Consider the following 18496-nt stretch of genomic DNA (forward strand, 5'->3'; position numbering starts at 1 on the left):
AAGTAGCCAAAGGTGGCTATTATCTACTGTACCGAACAACCTGGCACAGTCCAAAAGAAATATAATACAAGCCACAAATATAAGCCAAATACGTAATTCAAATGTTCTAGTAATCACATCAGAAAAAGAATGTATGAAATTAATTTGGATGAAATATTTTTAATACAATATATCAAAAATATTATCATTTCAACATGTAATCAATACAAAAAATTACTAATGAGTTATCTTACATTCTTTCACATTAAGTCTGGGAAACCTGGTGGGTTTTCTATGCCCACAGCACTCTCAGTTCCAACTAGTCACTTTTCAAGACTAGTCACATTTCAAGAGCTCAACAGCCAAATGTGGCTGATAGTTGCCATACACAGCACAGGTCTTGACCATCTCTGGGGCTCACGTGTTAGGAAGTCATGCAAGGCCGAGGGATCCCCACTCCCCATCCTCCAGACAGCTGTTACATCATGGTCTTCTGCCAGGACTTGTGACCATGATCCCTAGGCTTGAAGCATTTGGGAAGAAAGTGTCAATATTTGGAGGGAGGGAAAGATGAGAGACTAGTCTGGCTCTGATATTGATTGAACCAGAAGCCTGCAACTGCCAGTGCTGCTCCTTTGTCCCCAGTCCCAGGGCTGCACCCAATCCCTCTTCATTTTCTCTTTGGAGGTGGTGGAAGGGGTGTGCATGAGGCTCTCTGGCACAGCTGGAAAGAGCAGCAAGCAAGGGTTTTTGCCTGCCTAGCCTCACTTACCTCCTTTCATGTCTACAGCCCCATCCCTGGGAGTAGAACTCACCTCCACGAAGGTCAGCAGATGCTGCAAGGTAGGCAAAATTATCCAGACTGATGACATCAATGATGGGACTCACCACGCGGGTGTGGTCCTAGGAGAGAGATGGTGTGAGGCCTGGGACTCCTCTGTAGAAAAAGGCCTAGCTGCCTGCTCTGGGGAGAAGGCCACTCTGAGACATGGGGCACTTAGCACTTCCTGCAGGGTATGCCCAGGGCTGCCCCTCAACCCTGGTAGGCTCCTGGCAGCTGTCCTGCATCACCACACCCAAGCTCCTGGATGTTCCTATTTGGCTCCCGTGTACTCTCCCAGCCTCTTCCTCACACACCATTTTGAGCCCTGCTAGAATCTCACCTACTCCATGAAGTCTTCCCTGACTGCTGCAGGCTGAAGGATTTTTTCCTCTTTTAAACTGCTCTTACAATGACAGCCTAGATGATTCCTGGGACAGTGACTCACTGTGCTGCCTGAGGTGGCTTTTCTATTTCTGGTCTGAACTGTTGTTTTATTAATATCATTTACCTTTGTATAATAGTTGTTTGAGTCTTCCCAACAGGACTACTAGTGGCTGGAGGGCAGGGGCTCCGTGGTCCCCACGTAATCTGGGTGCTATCCCTCTCATACCACATCCACTGTTACAAGGTCAGACTCACCACCCCCGCAGCACCTCCCAGAACACAAATCCAAATCCAAAACCTTGAGGAATAATGTTGATTTTGCTGGCCTCTTTTTTTGGGTGGTAGATTACGTCATATACCACATGCAAAACTTCATCACCCTTCATGAGCCTTTTCATCTTTCGCCCTCCATGGGGGACAGGGAACAGAGCCTCTTCTTTCTTCTCTTTCTCCACTCTGCTTTCGCCCCCCAAGTCCTCTTGTCTGGAACTTGGAATCCAGCTGTACCCCTCAGTTCCCACCATAGATCAAGATAAGGGAAGCCTGAGATGGGGCTGAATGGTGGAGACCTTTGATGGTTTTTCAGTGCTCTGTGGAAGGCCTCACCTCATCCTTTTTATAGACTTTTTTGTGCTGAGCTATAAAATCACAGGTTTAAAGTGCACAATTGATGGTTTTTAGTATATTCACAAGATTATACAACTATCACCACTATCTTGTTCCAGAACATTCTCACCACCCCAATAAGAAACCCAATCTACTTGCTATTTCTATAGATTTGCTTATTCTGGACATTTCCTATGAATGGAATCATATAATGTATGGCTTTTCGTGATTGGCTTTCACTTCACATAGGTTTTCAAAGTCCATCCATGTTGCAGCATGAATCAGTTCTTCATTTTTTTAATGACTGGATAATTCTGTTGTATGGATACATTACATTTTATTTACCCATTCGTCAGTTGACAGGCATTTGAATTTTTCCTACCTTTCAGTTATTCTGAATAGTGCTGCTCTGAAGTTACTGTGTGAGCATATGTTTTCATTTCTCTAGGGTATACACCTAGCAGCTCCACTGCTGGGTCATATGGTAACTAACTTATGTTCAAACTTTCGCAGAACTGCCAGACTGCCTTCCCACATGGCTGCCCTACTTTACGTTCCTGCCGGCAATATATGAAGGCTCCTGATATGGTTTGGGTATTTATCCCACCCAAATCTCATGTTGAAATGTAATCCCCAAGGTTGGAGATGGGGCCTAGTTGGGGGTGTCTGGGTCATGGGGGTGGATCGCTCATGGCTTGGTGTTGTCTTCGTGATAGTGAGTGACTTCTCATGATATCTGGTTAGTTTAGAAGTATGTAGTACCTCTAGCCAACTCTCTCTTGCCCTCACTCTTGCCATGTGAAGTACCTACTCCCCCTTCGTCTTCTGCCATGAATAAAGCTCCCTGAGACCTCCTCAGAAGCCAAGCAGATGCCAGTGCCATGCTTATACAATGTGAGCCGCTTAAACCTCTTTTCTTTGTAAGTTATCCAGTCTCAGGTATTTCCTTACAGCAGTGCAAGAATGGCCTGATACAGCTCCTATTTCTCCATGTCCTTGCCAGCACATGTTATTGTCCATCTTTTTGATTCTAGCCATCCTGGTAGGTGTGAAGTGGCATCTCATTATGGGTTTGAGTTGCATTTCCCTAATGACTAATGATGCTGAGCATATTTTCCTAGGATTATTGGCCATTTCTATATCTTCCTTGGAAAAATGTCTACTCAAATCCTTTGCTGACTTTTCTTTCTTGAGATGGAGTCTCGCTCAGTTGCCCAGGCTGGAGTCAGTGGTATGATCTTGGCTCACTGCAACTTCTGCCTCTCAGGACCAGGTGATTCTCCCGCCTCAACCTCCCAAGTAGGTGGGAGCACAGGCACCCGCCGTCATGCCCGGCTACTTTTTGTATTTTTGTAGAGATGGAGTTTCGCCATGTTGAGCAGGCTGGTCTTGAACTCCCGACCTCAGGTGATCTGCCCGTGTTGGCGTCTCAAAGTGCTGGGATTACAGGGGTAAGCCACTGCTCCAGGTCCCTTTGCCAAGTTTTAAATTGGGTTATTTGTCTTTTTATGGTCGGGTTGTAATCATCTCATCCTTTTCTGCCATCTGTCCAAAATCCTCCCCGTTCTGGAGAGCAGTAGGTATGTGGCAGGGGCCCTCCTACCCTCCCCTCTCTTTGAGAACAGCATCCTCTCCTCCCTCCTGCAAGGGCTTCCCAGCCTGAACAAAAGCTCTCCCAGCACAGGACCCTCACGCTCTCAGGAGAAAAACAACACCCATTTATAGTAGGAGCTTTGTAGCTCACCCAGGCTTTCATCCAATTTCATTCTCACAATAACCCAATGGGATAATTATTACAATTATCCCCATTTTCAGATGAGAAAACTCAATAAGGTGAAGTCACTCAGGGGGAAGTAGACTATTTGGGCTTCCTACGATGCCTGCCCAGCTTCAAAGACTGTCCCATAGGCCTCGGTGCGGGAATGTAGCGGCTGAGTCCCCAAGGACTCCCAGCTCCCCAGAGACGGTGGCTCACCTCCTTCACCCGCTGCAGCATGGGCGGCAGCCACTCGGTGTTCACTTCGCAGTGACTATCCAGAAATGTGAGGACGGTAGCTGCAGCCACGTCCGCCCCACGCACTCGGGACCGGATCAGCCCTGCAAGGGGAGTAGACAGGGCTTGGTGCTGGGACTGGGCCAACTGGCTTCCCACCTGTCCCCCAAAGTCCCAGGGCTCTCCTCCCCTTCAGGGGCTGAGGTTTCGTGAGTTATTGTGATTAGATTTGTCTTTGTACTTCTGCTTGTTTCCTGCCTCCCTCCCTTGCTTCTTCTTATCCAGCCATCAACCACCACCACTCCAGGGTCACACCCTGAGTGCCCTCTATGTGCCAGTCACTGGGCTCTAGGGACACATTGATGAACAGTCACAGTTTAGAGCATGGAAAGGGCAATAAAGTATAGTTTGATCCTAAAGGAGAACCGGAAAACAAAACTTTTCCCCATGAGAACCTGTGGGTGGTCCCCTCCAGCCATACCCCTATGTGTAGCATGGAGATAATCTTCGAGACTAAGATAGGCTGAAGTCTGTATGGCAGCCCCTTCCCTTCCCTTCAGCATGTTATTTAACCACTCTGAGCCGCAGCTTTCTTATCTATAAGATGCAGAGAGATAATAATCCCTGACTGTCAGGATCAAACAAGACAACAGGGATAGAGCTTGTGCCTGGGGGACCCACACACGTCAGATTCTGTTCTTCTGTGCCTGGCCCCCAACAGCCTCACCAGCCTCATTTTGGGCAGCACTCTGCTCCGGGCTGGGACCCGCCTGGCCAGGAGGGAGGAGGCCCAGCTTCTCCTGCCCCTGCCAAAGTGGCCATGCAGCCCTGTGAGCTGTGGGAGGGAAGGGCCTTACTCTTAGAGCTCTGAGCATAAGCAGCTCCTTGGAGACATTTCCCTAGTCATGCCTCTGCCCCACACTCTGCCTCTAGCTGCCTACCAGCCTGCCCTCCAGCCAAAAGCCCGTCAGTCTCCACCCCAAAAGTGTCTACAAAGCCTCTAGTCATAAATTTACATTTACTGTTGTCAAATCCAGGGACAGCATATTCCCAGACCTGATGGTACCTACAGCCCAGTGGCTTGGGAAGCATTTAACTTTGGCCACTTCCATTCCGGTTTGAAGGTCTCTGTCACTGATATATTTGTGGCCCCTTGGCCTGACTGGTCTTTCTTCCTCTCTCTCTCTTTTTTTTTTTTTTCGAGACTGAGTGTCGCTCTGTCACCCAGGCTGGAGTGCAGTGGCGTAATCTTGACTCACTGCAACCTCTGCCTCCCGGGTTCAAGCATTGAAGTGATTCTCCTGCCTCATCCTCCTGAGTAGTTGGGGCTACAGGCATGCACCACCACACCCAGATATTTTCGTATGTTTAGTAGAGACGGGGTTTTAGCACATTGGCCAGGCTGGTCTTGAACTCCTGACCTCAAGTGGCCTGCTCACCTGGGCCTCCCAAAGTGCTGGGATTATCTTAAACATATCTATCACATCCCTCTCTCACTCTAAAATTCAGTGGCTCCCTGCTACCTCTGCCTTATGAAGTCAATGCTTTCTTCTGGCTTCCAAGGTCTTCTGTTATCTCAATTCACTACACCCATTGCCCCTGCTGTCCAGGCCTGGGGTCTCGCAGGAAGGGAGTATGAGTAGAGGGAGGTGAGGAGGCTGGCCTTTGGGTTGGGCCCGACAGATTGGAACCATGGCTGCTCTATTCATCACCCTGGGCAAATCGCTGAAGCTCCTTAAACCCCAGTTCCCTTGTCTGTACAACGGCCACAATGGGCTGAGTACAAGGACTGAAAGTAACAAAGTGGATGCCCGCAGGGGAGGAGCCCTCAGGAAAGGGGCTGTTAGTATTGCACATGCCCATACCCGACTGATGCCTTTGCTTGCAGAGTGCACAAGCCGGCATGCCCTCCCTTGCTACCCTTTACCTGTCTCATTATGCCCCCACACCCTGTTGAGGCCCATTCCTCCACGGAAGCCTTCCCTGCTCACTCCAGCTCTCCTCCGATCTCCATGCTATTCATACACAACCACAACCAACCTGTGGCTGCAGTGGATTCTGACCCCTTGGCTATGTAGTAGCCCTCCGAGGGCAGGGACCACACTTTGTATTTCCTTCGTATCCCCTAGAGTGCCATGCTATAGTTGCTACTCCAAAACATGTCTGGATTGGAAGTGAGGTCACATCTGCTTTATGCTTCTGGATTTTTCTGGATTTTTCTCAAAGCCTTTCCACACAGCCTGTCTCATGTAATCCTTACAATCACCTTGCAAGGCTGAATGGGTCTTATCCCATTTCTCAGGAGAGACAGCTAAGGCAGTCGGAGATGGAGCAACTTGCCTCCAGTTGTGCCTTGATGGGGCTGATCTGGGAAGCAGGAGAGTTTTCTGCAGAGCCTGGTCCCAGCCATCAAGAATACAGCAGGGCCATGTTGGCTTGGTGTGCCACAGCACCGAGAGAGTGGGGAGGTGCAGAGGATGACACCAAGATGGGCCCTCGGTAGGAACCAGGGTGCAAGGACTCACCTTCTCGCCGGTCATTGCGCAGGCACTTGACCTTGGGGATCCTGGTCAGGAGTAGGCAGTCTTCCGCTGAAGACGTAGAGAGGAAGGCAAGCTCATTTAGACATGGGCATCAGGCCACTAGTGGTTTGACTGCCATGAAAATTGCCCCATACCAAGCCCAGGAAAGGGCTGGGGATGGGAATGGGGAAGGGGTATGGTCATCATGACTGGCCGAAGAGTTGCCTTGCCCCACTCTCAGGCCAGAATGAAGAGTGCCTGTACCTACGGCAGTACTCCACTCCACCTCAGGGAGCACCAGAGAGCACGCTTGGGGGTGGTTACCAGCCCAGCTAGCATCTGCATTTGGCAGTTGAAATAATGAAGGATGCTATTGATTTTCTTTACTTAAAAAAAAAAATCATCTCACAAGTGCCCCATCCAAAGCAACACCCACCCTTCTTTCCCCTCCTTTGACACCAGGAAACAGGACCAGGGAAGGGTCCTAGAAAAGACAGGATCCCTGCCGGGGACAGAAAGGTGTCAACGATGGTCGGGACAACCTCAGGGGTGCTTGCCTTGGTGTTCTGGGGAAAAGGGGACGAGGGTGCAATGGAGAGCTGCAAAAAGGAAGGTGACTACTCACGATCTGAACTGAAGTCATCCACTAAAATGATCTCCTGGATCAAGTTGGCAGGAGTTCGGTTCAGGACACTAGAGTAGCAGTGGAAACAGAAAGAGCCTGGATTTAGGAACCACTTCCCATTTTTACCCCTCCCTGGGCCGTGGGACTCCCCAGCTGCCCAGCTCCAGGGCCAGCACCATGGGCGCTCCTACTTGAATCCCATTCTTGTCAAAGTTCATTAAGGAAATGGGGAGATGGGAGTTCAACTTAACCACAAGCCCAGGCTTAACAGGAAGAATCTACCTCCAATCCGCCTGTCTCTGACACTGACAGACACTGCTGGGCTTCCATCACCCTCCTGAGGCCTCCTGTCTAGCCCGGCCTCCCTCAGCTCCTTACACCTGCATTTCTGCCCTTGTCCTGGACACCTGACCTGGTGTTTGACTGTCACATTCCTCTAACAGTTGGACTTCTGGGGTCTTCCTGGCCCTGATTCACCAGTTTCACCTTCTCAGAAGTACAGCACTCAGCCTCCAGCACCTGCTGGCTTCATGCTGTCTGGCCACAGCGCATGACGATCCCAATGTCCTCCCCTGCCAGCGCCACTGAGATGACAGTCCCATGGCTGGACTTACCTCTTCACCGTGCGCAGCAGGGTGGAGCGGGCCTCGTTGTGGAAGGTGATGATGACACTGGTGGCCGGCAGGTCCGAGGAGTAGGACACAGACGGGCAGCTGAGCAGGGAGCAGAGGTCAGAGCCAGCCATGAGGGCATCCTCAGGGCAGGCCAAGGTTTTTCTTTGTCCAGTCTATTGTACCCGAGAATACTTCTGCGAGGCAGAGAAGGCACACCCAAAGCCAGGCCAGAGGCCCCGCCCCTCTACCCCCATGCTGTATCCCACACTGGCCCAGAGCCCAGACGCCACCCATCCTGGGGTCCTGGGAAGGAAGCAGCAGGTTGGGAGACCTTCCAAGGCCTGAGGGCTCTTTACCAGGGATCCAGAGCCCCCAGAGGGTACAGCACCAGGCCCCAGGATACAGCCCTGACCACACAGACAGAACTCTCTGTCCTATGGTAGGGGGGATATGTGAAAGGGAAAACCACCTCTTTGTTTGTCCTGATACCCTGGACCTTCTTCCTTCTCTCCTCCCACCTCAGGACATTTGGTGCATCTGCAGAGGAATCACCCCTACCCTGGCTGCCCGGGAATTTCTCCCTCTCACTGCCCAACACTGATAGCCCTGCTGCAGACAATGGACTGGGGAGCAGTCTCGCTCCTCTGGGGGTCCTGGGTCCCCTGGAAGAAACAAGCCTCTGATAAGACACCAAAGGCCTCTCCCGCCACCCCCTCCCTCCCCAGCCATCCATATACACCACATTTTCTGGCCTACTGGCTCCCTCTCCTCTAGAAAGGGAGTGAAAACAATTCATTCCTGCCAGACTTCATCCCTGTTGTTTCTGTGCATGCATTTATTTGCGCTCCTGGGGTGCTGGAAGGTGGCCTCCATTGCTGGTTTTCATAGCAATCTTCTTTATTACAATTGCTCTCTGACTATTCCAGCAGTGACCATTTTTTCATTATGGCATTCATTCTACTGACAGCAGCTTACAGCCCGAATTCCCAGGCCCGTTTCCTGCCCTGCAGAGCAGACCGGGTCAGAGAGGCGGGAGTCCCACTAGCCTGGGACCCCCTGGGGGAAATCTTGAGAGGCTGTGCAATAATTCTCCTTGAGAGGCGGTGTGGGGTAGTGGTGGCTGAGGGAAATTTGCCTTCTGCCCCTTAAGAAACCATGCTGCTCAAGGGCCTATTAATTGTGGGGGTGGGAGTGAGCTTGGCCAGCTGAGCTGGGGTGTGCTGGGAGCAGCAAATACCTCCTAAGTGTGTACCCTCCCAGTGCTAACCTCCAGGGCCCCAGTCCTCTGTCCTGATTCCCCAACCATCCAGTGCCCAGGAAGAAGGGAATCGGGACAGCGACGTCTCCCTGGAGGGGGCAAACCCACCCACACCCCATCTGAAGGGTGAACCTGACCTCCCCACTGGCCCCCTCCAACCCTTTCCACCATGTATGCCTCTGGGATTGATGTATTGATGTCCCTGAGGATGGGGGTTTATCTGGCTCCCAGGAGCCAGGAGTCTCTAAAGGGGTTTGTCCCAGCCCTGAGTTTTGAGTTTGGAGCTCGTGGGGTTTTCTCTGTGATCCTCCTCGGGCTGTCTTATGTGGTTTATGTCCCTTTGCTCCCCTGGAGGGGGCTCCCTAGATTGAGGACTGGACCAGAAATGAACCTGACAATTTGGAGTCCAGCGGACACTACAGCTTGCAGGGCTGCAAGGAAGAGCAGATCCTACCAGTGAATCGGCCCCATCATGGTGGGAGGCCTGCCCACCACAGCCAGCACGTCCTTTGCTTCCCTACACATGTGCACACACATGCACACACACCCCGTGAGCCACCTCAGCTTTCTTTTTTTTTTTTTTTTTTTTTTTGAGACGCAGTCTCACTGTGGCACCCAGGCTGGAGTGCGGTACTGTGATCTTGGCTCATTGCAACCTCTGCCTCCCGGGTTCAAGAGATTCTCCTGCCTCAGCCTCCTGAGTAGCTGAGATTACAGGTGCCCACAACCACACCCCGCTAATTTTTGTATTTTTAGTAGAGATGGGGTTTCACTATGATGGCCAGGCTGGTCTTGAACTCCTGACCTCAAATGGTCCACCCGCCTCGGCCTCCCAAATTGCTGGGATTACAGGCATGAACCACCGTGCCCGGCCCACCTCAGCTTTCTGAGAGGGCCCAGCAGCAGCATACGGCACCTCATCAACCCCCCACTACCTTGGATTTAAAGCATCTCATTTAAAAATCTACGTAGCCCCCAGGGCAATTCCCCCTTTAAGTTTCTCAGTGAGGACCTGAGAAGGTTCAGAGTCAGGTAAGCTGGAGGGTGAACAGAGATTACCCAGGACAAGCCCTCAATTTACAGATCGGGGCCAGCAGATCCTCCAGACCCTGGAACTAGGTCGGCCATGGCTGGGGCTGCCCACGAAAGGCCTCCAAGTGGAGCTACGTGGATGTAACCTCTTCTGCGGTACAGGCAGACAGGAGGGGACACTGCCCAGGACTAGGTGAGAAAGAACTTCTGAGGCCCAGAAACGGCCAGCAGACCTGGTGTTGGCCTTGCTGCGTACCAGGAGTACTGCCTTACTTGGCTGCATGAGTGGTTTCTAGAGGCTGACAGTGCTGGCGTTACAGGACGGCAAGGCTGAGGTCTGGGGCTCCTCCAGCCCTGTGTTCATCTCACCTTGCACAGGCTACCAAGCACCCTGGACTTCAGGCATGCGTCTGTGAGTGACAAGGAAGGTGCTAGAACCAGGCGCTCTCGTACCCTCACCTCACCTATACCCTTTGCGCTGTGGAGTAGCTGCTTCAGAAGTAAAAGCAACCTTGATCCAAGTCATTGTTCCTACCCTCAAACCAGGACCAGATGGAGGCCCAGCCTAGCTCTGAGCACATAGCTGCAGGCACAGCGGTGGGTCAGCTCCAACAGCGCCCTGATCGTTCTGTGAGATGTCTGCACAGAGCGCAGAAGAGGGGCCCAACCTAGCCGGGGCTGGGAAGGAGCCTTCCATGGAAGAGAGGACAGTGAGCCAAGTGTCCTTGAAGTGAGCCAAGTAGCTCAAAGGGTAGGTGGGGCAGAGGAGGTGCGTTTGGGCAGAGGAAACAGCACATGTGAAAACAAGGAAGGAAGGAGGGAGGAGTCCGGGACTTCAGGACTATCAGGTGCTGGGGGAAAGGTGGGTAAGGCCAGGTCACAGGGAGGGGAGGGTGGTGCTTCAGCATGAGGAACTCAGACTGTTCCTGCAGGTGACAGCAGGAAGAGGAAAGACTGCAGATGGTGACTTTCATACTCTAGACAGAACACACAAGGGCCTAGACCTGGAGAGGGGCTAATAATGCCTTGCTTAAGGTTGGTCACTCACACTGAGCTGGGATGAGAGTGGAGGCTTCCTTGGTCCTGGTCTAACGCCTCTCCCACCTCACCACACGGGGAGAACTAAGAACAAGACTGGGAAGCATTTCTGGGAGTTGCTGAGGAGGTGGGGCTGTGGTGCAGGAGGAAAGGTAGGTCAATGGGGTGGGCACAGCACCCCACTGTTTGCAATGGGCAGGGCTGTGACTCTTTCCACATTAGGCACCAGCAGTAAGGCCCCAAGAGCGCCTGGCTCACCCACCCCCACGGACCTCCTTTGGTCCCCTCCCAGGTCACTTCTGCTGGGACGCCAGACTGAAGTGCCTCGGGGCCTCCTTGGCCCCAGCTGAGCAGTTTCCTTGGTCTTGGCAGGGCCTCAGTAGGTCAGATAAAAAAACAACAGAGCGTGAGGGTTTTTGAATGTCTAAATCACTGGACACAGTCTGAGGAAATCATCCTCATTTCTTAGATACATGTAAAATAAGACAAACTAAACAATGTTGGCCTTTTCTCACCCTTTCTTCCTCCACCGACACAATGAAGGCCGTACCTGTAATGGCGGGTGTCCCGGATGGGCCGGTCCGGGCTCAACTTGTCACTCTCCAGCTGGTTGAAGGCGTGCTGCCTGTAGGGGTCCTCTCCAGCCTTTAGCTGCTTGGCCGACAGGTAGGCCTTCTCATCAAAGCCTTTCGAGGGAGTTCCTGTCACCTGAGATGAAGGTCAGCGTCAGAGAGGACCACAGGCAGGAGGACCCCACTGCATGGCAAACACTCAGCACACACCAGGTGGGAGCCAGCCGCGTGGTCTCATTTGTGCCTTATGCCAACTCTATGAGGAGGAGACCGTTATCTCCCCCATTGCACAGATGAGAAAACTGAGGCTCACGAGGCTTTTTTTCCTTTCTTTCTTTTTTTTTTTTTTTTTTTTTTGTTGACACAGGGTCTCATTCTGTCACCCAGGCTGGAGGGCAGATCTTGGCTCACCGCAACCTCCGCCTCCCAGGTTCAAGTGATTCTTCTGTCTCAGCTCCTGAGTAGCTAAGATTACAGGTGCGCACCACCACGCCTAGCTAATTTTCATAATTTTGGTAGAGATGGAGTTTCGTGGTGTTGACTAGGTTGGCCTTGAACTCCTGGCCTCAAGTGATCCGCCCGCCTCGGCCTCCCAAAGTGCTGGGATGACAGGCATGCGCCACTGCACCCAGTCATCAAGAGGCTTCTTAAAAAGCATCCAGGGTCAGAGCTAGTAAGTCACAAGGTCTGGATTTAAACTGGTTATTCCGACTCCAAAGCCCATGCTCTTAACCAATGCTCTTGGCAGGATACGGGGAGGGGGAGTCCTGGAGTGCACTAGACCTCTAAGTCAACGTGTCCTGAGGGGACTACAAACCAGAATGGACACTTCTAAACACCTGCAGATGGACAGTCTCCTAGGGAGAAACCTGGGCCTAGCCTTGGGCTAGGCATTATATGAGGCACCGATCGGTAAAACACCAGGGCTTGGACAAGCTGCTACAGAAAGAACTACCTATAAGGACAGCAAACCCCTGCAGGCTGATGCCAGAGCTACCAGAACTCAAGTGCTCAGACAGTGGTGCATCTTCTCTGGGACTTTTGCTTGCTTCTGAAATGGCCCCCTGTAAGATCCACTGGTGCCCAGGCACTAAGTACTGGGCAGCGATGGATGGCAGATGCCATCGTCCATCTCCTTTCTTCATGGCCACACCCTACCCTGTGCTCCCTGAGTCCCCAGCAACAGACACTGGGGAAGGACACATCTGAAATGCACAGATGGATGCACGCACCCTGACATCTCATTACTTGAACCAAACTGCTGGCTGGATATTCTCCAGAGTGCCATGAAATATCACCAACTGGGGGTACATCCCAACTCCAACTTTCCACCCAACCATCAGCCCTGGGCTGAAGCTGTAGCCCCAGAGGAAGCAGAAAGGAGGGCGAGAATTGCCCACTCACAAAACTCTTGCATGAGGATGCTATCACAGGCTAGTCCTAGAGGGATGCTCCCAGCAAGGCAGCTGGACCTGTGGGAAGTGGACCGCTGTGTGGTACGACACTGGGACTATCACCAGCAGCTCAGGGTCTCTGTGTTCCCTTGAGAGCCTAGCCCCCAACCTCACTGGACAGGCATGCCCAGGGTCCAGGGAGCTCTGATGTCTGGAACTGCTGCCACTCTGTAGCGATGCTACCTTCTCAGGTTGCCTCCCGTCCTAGGAGCCAGTTGGAGGCTCCCTGAGGGCAGAACAGAGAGGGAGATGTCCTCGTGTCCGCTGGGCCCACCCCATGCTAGACACAGATGCTCATGATGGTAACACGGCTGTGGCGGCTGTGCTGGAACGTTGAGGTGGTGCCATGCCAGAGGCTGAACAGATGTGGCAGAGCCCCCAGTGAACTCAAAATCCATTTCAGGAAAGACGGAAGGATGGAAGGAAGGAAGGAGGGAGAGAGGAAGAAAAGGATTGTTTTGGCTTGAGCCCTGGATGGCCACAAGGATCCAAGCCATCCAACCCTGAAAGTGAGGGTGAAACGGAGAGTGATTCTTTGTGTCCTTCCCACCTGGGAGAGCAATGCAGGCCCTCTACGCTCCGGGTCAGGGAAATGGAACGGGGCCTCCAGTGGATGGCACAGGAGCTACAATGAAAGAAAAACTGCAGAGGGATGATTTGCTGAGGCTTCCAAAGGGAGAGTGTGCACTTCATTACCCTCTGGGTCAGTGGTGGGAAATAGCCATGTTTGTTTATTTAGGACTTACGGCCGCTCTGTGGGCTCAGGAAAGCTCTGAGTCCTCATCCCACACTCATTCACTGCCCAGTGAACACTGACGGTCACCCATCTACCAGGCACTGGGGCACCCTTCTGCATCACCTAAACATGCATTCATTTGTTTATGAATGCTTGCATTCACCCATCCATTCATCAATGCATTCATTCAACAAAGCTCCACCGAGCACTTCCTATATGCCAGGAAGCAGAAGTAAGGTTTCTGAGATGGTTCCCCCTGCCCCAGCCTGCTGCCTTCCCCACCTCATTCAAGGCTTCCTCAGGGCCATGGAGACTGTTGTGGAAGAATGTCTGCTCAGGCCCAGGCTTCTCTAGAGAAGTTCCTCCCAAACCCTTGAAATTGAGTTACACATCCTCAAAGATGCTATTGGGGAAAGTCTGCTGCTCCCTTCCACAAGCCATACTCTCTGGGTAGTCCAACCCCGCTCCGGGTGGTATCAGGGTTTGGGGTTTGACTCTTCCCCTGTGAGACAGCTTGTGAGACAGGTATCATGGAAACAGTAGGCCCAGAGGCCTTAGCTCTCCTTTCAGGATGACCCTGCTGTCCCTTGGGGTTGGAGCTGAAATGTCAGTGGCCCTGAGCCAGTGAAGTGGAGGGGATCCTGAGGAAGGGTGGGTTGTGGCTCCTGGCAATTCCATGACCTCTGAAGGGCTTTCATTTCCTCTCTCCTCAGCTGTCTCCAGCCTCACCCGGGTCACCACCCAGAGCTGTTCTACTTCTAATATGTAACCCCAGTTCCCATGCTCAGACCATAATCACTTCCTCCCAGCTCTTGAACTCCTCCTTTTGCCTTTAGTCCCATTCTTTGATCTTGAGACTTCAGGTCTTTGAATGTCCCATGGGTGACCCTAACTTGGCATCTCAAAACAAATTCCCCACTTATCCCAAAGTTGCTGCTTCTCCTGCATTCCCTGTTGCAGAGATGGGCAGTTCCACCCAAGTCATAAATTCACCAAGTCATCCTTGATGCCCTCCCATGCTCCATAGCCTGATTCAACGTCTGCCCTGTGTATTCACAGGCAGTGTACTTAACACCACTGGTATTAACTCAGCAAACACTGATTGAAAACCTACTGTGTACATACACTGGGTAAAAGGCTGGGAATGTGGAAATAAACAAAAGGCAACATGACCCCTAGAACAGGAATCCAAGCATCTGGTCCCTTTCATGCCCCATCCCATGCCAGGCTTGGCCATGTCGGATCAGGAAGAAGAAACCTCCAACCCCAACCTCAGAGCGGGGGCAGCTGGAGAACTGATCACAGAACCTCACCCTGCTCCCGACTCCCATTGGAGCAGGAGTCTGCAGATGTGGTGTGACCAGTGGATGCTGTTTCCCTCCTCCCCTCTTCTAAAGGGGAACTGTGCTGCTGCTAGCCTGCATTCCGTCCACATTGCTCACTAAGCGCGTATTGGCGAGGGAGTAAATGCATCATTTGGCACTTGGCTGCAGGACCATGAGGAGCTATATCTGGACCAGTTCAAGAAACTGGAGATCCTGGGCTTGGAGCCACTGGATGGGACTGGCTTGGCTGCCCTCTCTGGTGGGGGTGGTGAGAGTATTTTGGGTTGTTGGTGGAATTCTTATGTCAGGCAGGGGCACATGTCACATGACACTGACATCTGTGCTTTACTTCTCTTTCTTTTCCACTAGATGGTGAGCTCTTCCTCACGGGGCTCCCCGCACCTGGCACATAGTAGGTACTCAATAGGTGTTTGCTGAATCAAGGAATAGATGAGTAAATGAATGAATACCTAAATATCATCCCTGCTCTCAAAGGACCTATAATCAATTGGAGAGAAAACAACAGCAAACAAATGGGACCCTGTGATACATCACGTGACCTTCAGGGTCCCCCCTACCCCCGCCCGCTGTCTCACAGACTACGAGCCCCCACATTCACAATGGCCTGAGGCACTCTCTGGGCAGGTGTCACCTTGCTGAGCTTGCTTTCACTACTGCCCCTTATGTGCTCTGCTCCAGCCACACTTTCTTTCTGTGAAAGGCTCTTCTGTGTGGCTTTCTCCTTCACCTCCTGCAGGGCCCTGCTCAAACCTCACCTCCCCTGTGAGCCTTCCCCCACCACCATATGTAACTCTGTGATCCCAACCCGACCCTCACATTCCCTGCCCTCCTGCACTGTTTTACTTCTCCTATGGCACTCATCGCAATCTCACAGTCTATATGTGCTTGACTTATTTATTTTAGGTTTTTGGCTACTTCTCCCGAAAAGATTATAAGCTTCACCAGGGCAGGGGTTTTCTGTTTTGTCCAATGCTGAATCCCAAAGCCCAGAGCAGAACCTTGGTGATTGTAGGCACTCAAAAACAATAGCTACTGAATACATGTGTGATCTCAAGCCTCTCCTTCCTCCTTTCCCCACCTGCACCCTTGGCCAAACACAACACTTGAAACTGAGGTGGGCCAAGCTGACATAGGGTAGTTTTTGCCCGTCTTAGAGATCTTCTTCCCCACTCATAGGCTCCTGGAAGGACTGTCATTCGCTGTCCCCTGCCCCACCAACACCCCAAGCACCACCACAAGGGTGAGCACAAGACCCTGGCTAGGCCAATCTTATTGCTGCACCTCTAGACACAGCGATTGGTTCAGGAGTGGTCATTTGATTTGATCTGGGCCAATCAGAATCTTCCCTGAGACTTTTCTATACAATGAACTTTTTTTGCCAGCACTGCCAAGCGTGCAAAATGAGAATCTTCTTGTCCATCACATGGAGAAACCTTGTCTGAAAAATTAACCAAGAAGAAACAATCAGAACCAGGAGATGTAAAGTATCTATCTACTTACCTACCTACATATTAAAAAAAAAAAAAAAAAAACTATTTTGAGTTGGGTGTTCTTCTCTAGTGACCAAAAGTTCAGAGATATCAGTCCTTTAGTTATTTCAATAAATAGAAAATCATTCTCCACAAGTAAAAAGCAAAATCAAACCCAAAACCCAACAAGTGAGTCACTGACAACAATCACAGTCATTGGTGGCAACGCTCCATTCCAAAATATCAGGCCCGTCTTTGGCATTTGGCCAGTGGCTTAAGTCCAGAGTTGGGTGGGGCATTCCCAGCATTCCCCAGCAGGCAGGGCTGTGTTCAGGCTTTGAGACTGGGGGTTCCATCTGGACCATGGCTCCAGAAGCCCTGGTGTTGCCATGGTGAGGAAGGAAGGTTGGGGAGATGGTGAGTGACAGGCTGATGAGCCTCCCACATCCTTCCAGCCTCCCGCTGAGAGTTCTTGGCTGATGTTTAGACAGTTACCTCCCTCCCCAGTCTTTGTACTTTTAGGGAGTGCCAAATCCAGCCCTTCCATGTCCAGTAGGTCAATCACATCTGAAATGGTTTAAGTTGAAATAATGACTTTTTTCTATAAAATGTGAAGAATTACTGTCTCACCTTGGACAGCTTTATTTTCAGTCTGTCATTTCAATCAGACCTTGAAACTTCCCTGACTTGTTTCAGTTTTTTTTCCAGCTTATTTTTTTGCTTATTGCTTCCTGCTAAATTTAGGAAACAAACAGCAAAGAAGAAGATTTAAAATAAGAAAGGAAAATATTTTCCATGTCATTTTCATCAAAAACAGTTCAGTCCAAATCTCCAAGCCCTGTAAACTTTCTTTTAAAACATACACATACCCCTAAGTTTGAGATTTAAACAGCTCTGACTCATTTTAAATAATTGTTGCCCAATGTTCTTTTACTGCCAGTAAAACAGGTACCTGCTGGGTTTGCCTTTCACTAAATTTCAATGAAACTGCAAGTGAAAAGGATCTGGCCCTATTTTATGGATGGCCCCTGACTTTTTTCCTGAGTCTACTATAAACCAAAAACACCTGGTGAATAAAATGTGATTTCCAACCACTCCCCTCTCCCCTGGGAGTAAAATCTTACCTGATTCTCTGTACCAAGTTGAAAGACTGCCATTCATTATGAGAGCTGGGAAGCTAAACACATAATTTGACAACTCTGAGCTCAAGGTCTCAGGTTCCAGCTCTTCCAAATGAAAAGGAGGGTTCCACAGGGCCTCCCTGAGCCTGCCTCAGGAAGTAGCCAACCCCACTGGGCTGCCAGTGGTCTCATCCAACCAGACAAGGTGCTGCGGGCTGCGTGGGGTATCAGGGGTCCCTCAGGAGTCTGCTCCAGACATGTCCCCATCTTTGGCTGCGCATTGCCTCAAAAGTGGCAATTATTGTAGTGACTGGCCAGGGCTTTGAACTCTCATGGCCCTGGAGTAGCATGGCAGTTCTTACTGCTCTCTGGCCTTGGAAAGTCACTTACCCTTTCTGAACATGTTTCTTCTTCATCTGGAGAATGGAAATTACCAAGAATGCAATGTATATAATGTGCTTTGCACAGTGCCTGGCACATGAATTATGATTAATTAGTATTAACTAATAAATTATTATTAACTATTATTATAATATTATGTTATCTGCCTTTTTATCAGTAGTTCTCAACCTTGGCCACACATTAGAATCACGTGGGAAGATGGCAAAAAGCCTGATGTCCAGGTCATACCCAAGACCAGCTAAACCAGAATCTCTGGAGGTGGGACGAAAGCAGCAGATGTTTCTAAAGCCCTCCAGGTAGTTCCAGTGTGATACCAAGTTGAGAGCCGCTGCTTTGTACAAACTCATGATGGTGAGGGGCTAATCATGGGCTGGTGAAATCATAGGATCTTGGAACTACAAGGGACCTTAAAGGCTGTCTCCTCTGACCCTGTTCCCAGGAAGGCTAACCGTGAGTCTGGTTTTTGGCCTCTGTATTGACCAGAAACTTCACCATCAGCAGAGCCAACTGAAATTCAGCTAG

The 18496-nt window shown here is 50.9% G+C and overlaps 1 protein-coding gene across 1 annotated transcript in view; it reads right to left on the reverse strand.

The window, feature by feature from the left end:
- GALNT16 (polypeptide N-acetylgalactosaminyltransferase 16) overlaps positions 1 to 18496 on the reverse strand; it is a 94863-nt gene that overhangs the window by 23383 nt on the left and 52984 nt on the right. The window contains exons 2-7 of the mRNA XM_023230190.2: positions 11425 to 11582; positions 7547 to 7645; positions 6933 to 7000; positions 6311 to 6376; positions 3768 to 3889; positions 795 to 882 (exon numbers count right to left, since the gene is read on the reverse strand). Of these exons, the coding sequence (XP_023085958.1) occupies positions 795 to 882; positions 3768 to 3889; positions 6311 to 6376; positions 6933 to 7000; positions 7547 to 7645; positions 11425 to 11582 (601 nt within the window). The remainder of the gene's footprint in view (positions 1 to 794; positions 883 to 3767; positions 3890 to 6310; positions 6377 to 6932; positions 7001 to 7546; positions 7646 to 11424; positions 11583 to 18496) is intronic.

Source organism: Piliocolobus tephrosceles, chromosome 6, assembly GCF_002776525.5.
Source record: "Piliocolobus tephrosceles isolate RC106 chromosome 6, ASM277652v3, whole genome shotgun sequence".
Taxonomy (NCBI): domain Eukaryota; kingdom Metazoa; phylum Chordata; class Mammalia; order Primates; family Cercopithecidae; genus Piliocolobus; species Piliocolobus tephrosceles.